Raw genomic sequence first — 8,867 nt, forward strand, 5'->3', positions numbered from 1 at the left:
AAACTAATTAATCCAGCCATTTTACACCCGTCTTTTACTTCAATCCCCAATCCCCAATAAATGCTGTCAAGACTCAAACTACTTGCAATTCAAAAAATCCCAGAGCAAAACATCAACAGGTTCTCTCTTTTTCCAGATAATTTGTGACTTGATTCTGGTTTGACCAGCATTTCCTCTCCCCTTGTCTGGCATTCCTCCCATTCATTATTACTGACAGTCCTTCAAAATCTGAGCTGCTACATTCACCCCTTATGATGACGTCCCACAATCATTTGGTTCTCCTGTGCATGTCACTGCTACATCTGTTCAGAACTCATAGATCTCAGATTTGCTCAATCTTGTCAAAAGGTTGTGGGGTCTGTGGTGCCTGGGCACTATAGCTTAAGCTTCTTCACAATGCAAACAGAAAGCATAAGAACTGCAGACAAGTGTGAAGCCTTACTAACCAATAATTTTCATTAATAAATAATTTAAGTTAATCATGTTGATGGTTTGGTTCTACTAGTTAATTGAAGCTTTCTAACAGAGCAATTGTGCCACTTCCAGCACTCCATAAATACCCACCTCACACATTCATGCCCCTCCATCCCACCCTGTTTCTCTTTTCGTGTTTCTTTTGTTCCTTCCTCATCTGCATAAGAGGGGGTCTGTCGCACCCAGGCACTATGGCAGATTCCCTACCAACGCTTACCCCCTTCTGATTATTAGGTCCTTACTTAATCACCACAGTCCTTGCTAGTGAACACACAGGAAATGAGCATAGTAAGGACTAAATCCTATTGTGGCCTCTTATTTATAAGTGTGTAACCTTGAAACTGCATGAATTGTATGCCAAACTGTAAGCTCTGGGCTAACAACAAATAAAGTGTGTTATTAACTAAGATGTCAGTTGGCTTTTCCGTTGTCTTGGCTTTAGATATCAGAGGCTGTGAAAAATGTTGTAATGAATGAATGAATGTGTATGAAGCACCTTACCTCATTAAATAACAAATCTTCAGCCTGGTTCTCTGGCAGTTGTCACCTTTGCAGTCACGGTACGTGGGGTCTAGTTAAGGAATTTTTTCAAGATTTAAGAAACTAATACACTACAATGCATGATAAATCAGTACAATTCGAGGATTAATTTGCTGCTGTGTGTGACTGACAACAGGAAGTAGCCTCTCCCTATCAGTCATGCAGTCTGACAGTAGGCTATAGCTGCTACTGTAGAGACTACATGCTGATGAGCAGCCTGACTGCCCTCACCCTAACCCCTTTTCAGAATTTTCTTAGCAGTCTAATTTGTCTAATGTGATGTCAAATGTCTAGTTTGACATTTATGACAGTTCTCAACTAAGATAGCATAGTAATGTGTAGCAGCACCCTCATCCAAGTTATCTTAGCCCTGTCACTGAGTTCAGCCATTTTAAAAGGTATATACACTTTTGTCTTTAGACATAATCGCACAACACTTTGTATGAAGTAGTCTGTTTGAAGATACTGAGGCCTTTGCATTAGCAAATACAGGCAACTTAGAGTCTCCAGTTGACCTTAGGTGTATTACTTGGGACTGCATAAGGAATTTGGAGCACCCAGAGAACACACACACACACAGACTTGGGGATAGCACGCAAACTCATACCGCTCATTCTATACATCAATGAAGCTTTGGCAAAAGTTCATCAAAGAAGCTCTTTAGTTCTCCTGCGTCCCTCCATGAGTAGACTTTTGCAATTTCTTCCTGCTCCGATCTTCTCTGTCCCTATCATACTCAAATTTGAGTTCTTCCCAAGAAGAAGAACAGCATCAGGCATTTCATCAAGTGCCCAAAAAGTGACAAAGCCCTCAGATTTGCACCCTCAAATTCATTGTTTTTAATGAAGATGTGCGGCAGGCGCGCTAAAAAAAAAAAGAGGGATGTCGTTGCAGCTCACGTGTGCCCGAATGCTGGCTCTGAAATAAACTTCAACTTTTGGAACGCAGCATCATTTGAGGAGGAACAAACAATCACAGCCAACAAATATCTTTGCCTTCAAATATCAGTCTGTGATAAATATGAAGAAGAAGTTGGTCATTTCAGTGCAGAGCTGCCAGAGACTGGCCCTTGGACAATAGGTCTACATACAAATAGTGCCTGGAAGAAGATCAGCTCTGCACTCAGGAATTTAGGTAAATAGGCTATGATATGGTGCTTGTTGAGGTTGCTTAGCAACCTTTGATGCAACCTGCCACTGCGCTCTTGAAAACTGGCATAAAAAAGGCACAATAGTAGCACCCAGTGCCTGACCTTGTGTTTTCCAGGCAATTAACAAGGTGGCATGTATATGGCTCCTCAGTCCGGTCATGCTATTATAAAGTGACAAAGTCATCATTGGAATTCAAACATCCGTCTTTAACACAGGACACCATTATTTCCGGTTTTCAAAAGACAGTCAACAGTAGACAGTTTTTTTTGTTTAAGAATGACCACGATCCTTTCATAACTTTAGCCATGTGGTTATTACTGTAACTGTGACAACAGAGCTCCCCTGAAATTAACAAAGTAAAGGGTGTGGGAGCCCTTCTGTGCGGAGTTTGCATGTTCTCCCCGTGTCAGCGTGGGTTCTCTCCGGGCACTCTGGCTTCCTCCCACAGTCCAAAGACATGCAGATTGGGGACTAGGCTAATTGATAACTCTAAATTGTCCATAGGTGTGAATGTGAGCATGAATGGTTGTTTGTCTCTATGTGTCAGTCCTGCGATAGTCTGGCAACCTGTCCAGGGTGTACCCTGCCTCTCGCCCAATGTCAGCTGGGATAGGCTCCAGCCCCCCCGCGACCCTCAAGAGGATGAAGCGGTTAGAAGATGGATGGATGGAATTATTGTAACCACAGCACTATTTTTTCTTAAGCTTAACAAAGTACATATTTTAACCCAAACCATGAGGTTTCCCTAAAGCTACCAGTAACTAGATCCTTTTTTGTTTCATAACTTCACCAAACCTTACAGACAGAGAAGAGAAACAGATATATTTTTTTTATCAGTGGTTAGTAAAGGCTTTTGAAGTCACTGTAAAATGATGCTGTTCTGCTAATAGGGGCATCAAACCAGAAAGGGATACGCCATTCCAGAGAGCATGACAGATGATGAATTTTGTCCTACTTTTTGCTTACAATTGACACGCTGGCAAATTAGGGAAGATCTTTTTTCCCACATTTATGGGTGAATTTTTAAAAAAAAACTTCTTCCTTTCTGATCTTCTCTGCCACTTATTCTATCCTATGCTGTCGGATGATCTGGAAGATTTAACTGAAAGGTTTCATCTTTCTCATGCTGGCTTAAACCCACCACCAACGGCAAGGAATCCTGTCCTATCTCCTTTCTTCTTAGAGCTAAGCTTTTCCATCAATGAAGTCTAGTCACTTTAGTCTTTCTCTGTTGCTAACCTCAGCAAATGTTTTTGTACACTTTCACAGACCTCTCCTTATTGAGCTGTCAGTTCATAGTGTTGTTAAGGGGGGCAAAACAGTTTCTGCAACCAGTTAATTCCAATGTCACCTACAAACTATTGAGAACATAGAGCAGTGGATAGTCATTATTCTTTGCATCTCTGAGTAAATACACTGCTCAAAAAAAAAAAGGGAACACTTAATGGTCACAGTATAACGCCAAGTCAGTTAACCTTCAGGGATATCAATCTGTCCATTTCGGAATAACAAGTGATTGTGAACCAGTTTCACCTGCTTTGGTCCAAATGAAAATGACAACAGGTGCAATGGAGAGGCAAAATCAAGACAACTCCCTAAAAGGGAATGATTTTGGATGTAGTAGCCACAGACAGTTGCTCTCTCCTTATCCTTCCTGACTGATTCTTCTCTAGTTTTGCTTTTTGCTAGTGTCTTTGTCAATACTGGTAGCATGAGGTGGTACCTGCAGCCCAATCAGGTTGCACAGGTAGTCCAGCTCCTCCAGGATGGCACATCAATACATTCAGTCGCAAGAGGGTTTGCTGTGTCTCCCAGCACAATGATGGTCTCAGAAGGCACATCCTTGGAGGTGTCGCACAGACCTCCATGTCATAGCCAACGGTACCCTAACTGCTGTTGGGTACTGGGATAAAATCCTCAGAGCGATTGTCAGACCTTACGCTGGTGATATGGGCCCTCGGTTCCTCCTGGTGCAGGACAATGCCTGGCCTCATAGGTCCAGAGTGTGTAGGCAGTTCCTGGATGACAAAGGCAATGACTCCATTGACTGGCCCTCATTCCCCTGACCTAAATCCAATTTAGCACCTATGGGACATCATGTATCGGTGCATCCAACACTGCTTAGTACTGCCACAGACTGTCCAGCAGCTCGCTGATGCCAAGTCTGGGCAGATATCAAACAAGGCTCCACCCTCAGGCATCAGGAGCATGCCCAGACATTGTCGGGAGTGTATACAGGAACGCTGGGGCCATACACACTACTGAGTCACAATATGAGTTGCTGTGATAACATTCACACAACTTGGATCAGCTGGTGATTTTAATTCTTTACTTTGACTTTCGGTGTGAAATAAAAAAAATAAATCATTTTGTTCTCAATAAATTATGCAATGTACATCAGTAAAGATTTTTAACTTCATTCATCATGATCTGATGTGTGATTTAAATGTTCCCTTATTTTATTTTCATTTTTTTTGAGCAGTGTACAATAGTCAGCGGTATTTCAACATATTGTTAAAGCACTGTGTTAGTGTGCATTAGCTGAAGTTTCCTCAGGCTTTCTGCCAGATGGGATATATCATCAATAGTTTTCCCGCCAGTTCTGAGGATGTAACGTACCAGCGATGCATCAGCAGCAGGCTGCGAGGCAGCAGGTTAGACTGCAGCTCCCCATTGTCATCTGTGAAGAGAATCAAATTGAAACTTTAGGTTACAGACACTTTTCATGTGGGAAGCCTAATCTTGTTATTCTCTTGTTCTATATTTTTATTGTCAATAAATCCCACGAAAACACCCAGTCCACCATGAATCGATCCTACTGACAAGTATTGTCTGTGTATCAAAAGCCTGATATATCTCAATTGCCATAAAGCTTTACTATAGTGCAGAAAAAACAAAATTCATATCAGCCACAGTGTTGTGCTGGGTGACATGTTCCTTCATTACAAATAAAATACACACACTGTACTTAATTTGACTTAATTCCACAAACACTAACCTGCAGTTCCAAACAAAATGTACCATTTCCTCTTGTTTGAGTAAGGTTTCTAGTGTTCAGCTGTGTAAGGAAACTACTAAGCCTTTCGAAAAATGACATTGTATATTTGTATGCCATGTTTGAAAATTGATTTCCTCTTTATAGGAACCAATGGGTTTGGAGCTAAGAGCTACAGACATGGGTTGGGATGTCAGAAAGTATTATTGGTTTTGGTCTTCTCATAGGATTTCAGAATAATACCAGGGTTTAACCAAACTTAAGTTATTACTATATAGTGCTGCAGACATGTATGTTATATGTCACACTAGAGGCCAACACTGTTGCCCTAAATGTCCCACGCGTCACACAGTGGCGGCTGCTGGTCTTTCAAACAGGGGAAGCTCACTTAAGTTTACATCATAAAATTGGTCATATTGTAGCGAGGCAGTATCTTATAAAAGGAACATTTAGTTGAATCCATTTTTCAACCACACTCATGAACCACAGCAAAACACACCTCAAAATTTTCAGATGGGTTTATCGATGAAAATGAGCTATATCGCTTATGGAAATAAGGAACTCCGGACGGCACTCTGTCAGAAGACTCCACTCGCAAATATCTGCATGGGACTGAGCTCGAAATGCGCTGACTCCAGTGTGTATTTCAAAAGCGCTGTCAGTCACAAAGGGGTTCAGCCTTTTAGACAATTCCTCCAATCATCATGCATACACCGAGCGTCCTCTCCTGCCTACCGCTCCATTAGGTCCCAGGGAAGCTGAGCCTCCCTGGAAGTGACGATTTTGTCACATTTATCCAATGACTGTCTCGCTTTGCTGCATGAAAAAAACCTGCTCAGCGCTGTCTCATAGGAATGCTTGGAGGCTCCGCGTCCACCGTGCTGACACGAGAATGTATGACAGGGAGGTTGCTTTTGAAAACTGGTGATAAACAGCTGATGTCTGAACATCATAGTCATGATGTGAAACGCATCCTAGCGCATGTTTAATGCAATGTAAATTCTTATTTTAATGTAAATTCAATAGTGCATATTTGACCATTTCTTCTATGAAATTTTAGGGGAAGTTCAGCCTCCCTTGTTGTCTCAGAGCAATCGCCCTTGGCGTCACACCTCTTTTGATTCCGCGATGCTGCCGTGCTGCCTAAAATCCCACACTGGGACGGCATGTTGCTGCCTTTGTTTGGTTCTGTATCAAAATGCAAAAGTGCCATGAAAAAGGGACTTCACACAGGCTACATTGTACCCTGGGCCTCTAGGGACGCTGACAGTTCGGGTCTCAAAGCAGTCTATGCCTGCTATGTCAGGTAGGTAAAATCTAGTCTTGGTCTCAAGACACTTACCAAATGCATGAATGCACTCATTTAAGAGAGCATCAAGAGATGCTGCTTTCCCCAACGTGGATGATCCCATAGTAGCTGGAGGAAGGACAGAGGTCAACACTTCCTGCTCACTTCTCTGGACCAATCAGGGTTTTCCTGGAAGCAGGAGAGAGACAGCCGCAGTATAAGAGTCTTTACATATTAGTATGAGAATAAATACACTGTGCTAGTTCTTTGATCACATAATGTCAAACTGTATTGTGTGTCATTAATCAAATAGCTTTAAGCAGTCGTTCGCTGCATTTGTCTATTATGTAAATTTGCCTCCAAGCAATGCTAATCTGTATGGAATCTTTATTTGTCTACTTTACAGAGACAGTCTTCAGATCAATTGAAACCAACATACACCAAAGCAGAACAATTACAGGATGGGGCATCTATGCAAGCATCTACTGAATTTTGTCTGTACCAGTAATGCATGGAAAGTTTCAGATATTGTACTGTATGTGAAACTTGTGCCATTACTACTGACAAAACAACAGCACACACTTTATCGAGAAACAATATGTTTTTGAGTTAGGAGCAGTATTTACACTATAAACATAGATAACATATATTTCATGCTAGCCAGTGTGGGCATTTAATACATTTTATTAAAGCCCTCATATTGAGGTGTTATATTCTTTCTTCTTTTTTGAAGACATTTGACATTTGAACATGTCCTCCAATAACATGACATCAACAATAGACCCATTGCTCTCTCTCTTTCACTCTCCTCTCCTGCATTTTTCTGTCTTGGCCTCTTTCAGTAGGCTATCTGACTCTGTCACTAATTCAAAAACAGAATTCCAGAATATATTTTTTAGTCAATAAAACCATAATGAATACAAGACAGTAACATAAACACCTAAAATAACAGACCTAAATGAAAACTATTCTTTTTTTGGGACATTAGAACATAATTATGTCCCACAAAAACCACGTGACATCTGATGTCACGTGGATGCAATAAACATGAGCTGCGGTACTGCTTTTGTGGTTACCTTCATACCGCAGAAGGCCTACTCCGGCTACGGCGGCAGAACGGGGCCTGGTGGCCAGCCGGCCTGCCTGCCTGCCTGCCTCACGCACCTCCCTCGCTACGTGATGGAGGTGGCCTGGCCAACCGCCCCAAACCCAGGCCCGCGGGAGAAGGGGGCCCGGGAGCCGCCGGCCCTCCCTCTTCCCTCTAACATTTATACATACCATACAGGGCTCGAAATTGCAACCGTTTTGGTCAAATATGTGACCAAAATTTCATCTGTGCGACCTCAAAATATAATTGGGAGCACTGGTGCGAGTGTAAATAATTCTTCTGGTGTGACTATTTTCCCCCTAAGTTGAATATCTCATTCACAAGTGCAACTTGCTGCGTACAGTGGCGTTGTGCTAGCCTACGTCACACGTTTTGTTTACTCTGATTGGTTTTCCATCTTTTCAGTTGCGTGAAGGGGCACTTTGAGTGACAGCCGTTGATACCGCCCCTCGGGAATAGAAGAAATGTACACTCCGTGTCCAGACCCATTTGCGCTTTGCGAATTGGGTGTGGCAACGCCAGGCTTCCACTGAACCACTGATGACAATACTGATGATGACTGTCATCACCATCAGTATTATCATCGTCTAAGGTTTCTCTTTCATTCACAGTGGTGTTCCGTGGTTAAGTGGTGTTTTTTATAAAAAAATGTCTTCAGCTGAAAAAGTTGTTAATGATAAGTGTACTATACACAAACAATGTCACGTATGCTAGGGTTGGGCGATAATACGGTAATAAGGTATCCCGCGGTATCTAAAAATAGCAACGGTATCAGTTTCATTACCATCATTAAAAAAATCTGCCGCCCATATAGGCCTAAAGTGGCCTGATATAATATTAAATATAATTTATTTAATGTGTAAATAATGACTGTTTGTCCAGCACCTATGTATGTGTGGTTGGTTTTCAATTTAATACTATTACAATTTAAAACTAATAATAGGCTATAATGTTTCTCATAACTGTTGTCGGGAGATGACATTTGATAAAGTTTTTGGATGTGACGTCGTCACGTGACAGCTCAGACTTGAGAAAGAGCAGAAAAGATGGCAAGCCGCGCATCAAGCGAGTTGGTCCCCAAGAACCCCACAACTTAACAACTTCTGCAAGCAGCAGCAGCAGCAGCAGCAGCAGGTCCAGTTTCCATCAGAGTGGAGGAGGGAGAAGCGCAACCCGAACCACCGAAAAACAGATAACTGTGGGCAGTCTCCTTCAAAGAAAAGCCGATGCGGCGGCAGGTCCGGTCAGCACCATACAGGAGCGAGCAGGAGCAGAGATAACTGCCTGTTGTCGTGAGCCTGTTATTCAGGG

General features: G+C 42.2%; 1 protein-coding gene across 4 annotated transcripts in view; it reads right to left on the minus strand.

Moving 5' to 3' along the window:
- The window catches only part of rasgrp3 (RAS guanyl releasing protein 3 (calcium and DAG-regulated)), an 86,480-nt gene that overhangs the window by 26,317 nt on the left and 51,296 nt on the right, over positions 1-8,867 (minus strand). For all 4 annotated transcript variants that reach the window (XM_050070689.1, XM_050070690.1, XM_050070688.1 and 1 more), the window contains exons 2-4: positions 6,503-6,637; positions 4,743-4,845; positions 976-1,038 (exon numbers count right to left, since the gene is read on the minus strand). In XM_050070689.1, the coding sequence (XP_049926646.1) occupies positions 976-1,038; positions 4,743-4,845; positions 6,503-6,572 (236 nt within the window). In that variant the 5' untranslated portion in view covers positions 6,573-6,637. The remainder of the gene's footprint in view (positions 1-975; positions 1,039-4,742; positions 4,846-6,502; positions 6,638-8,867) is intronic.

This window comes from Epinephelus moara, chromosome 19 (genome assembly GCF_006386435.1).
Source record: "Epinephelus moara isolate mb chromosome 19, YSFRI_EMoa_1.0, whole genome shotgun sequence".
NCBI lineage: Eukaryota > Metazoa > Chordata > Actinopteri > Perciformes > Serranidae > Epinephelus > Epinephelus moara.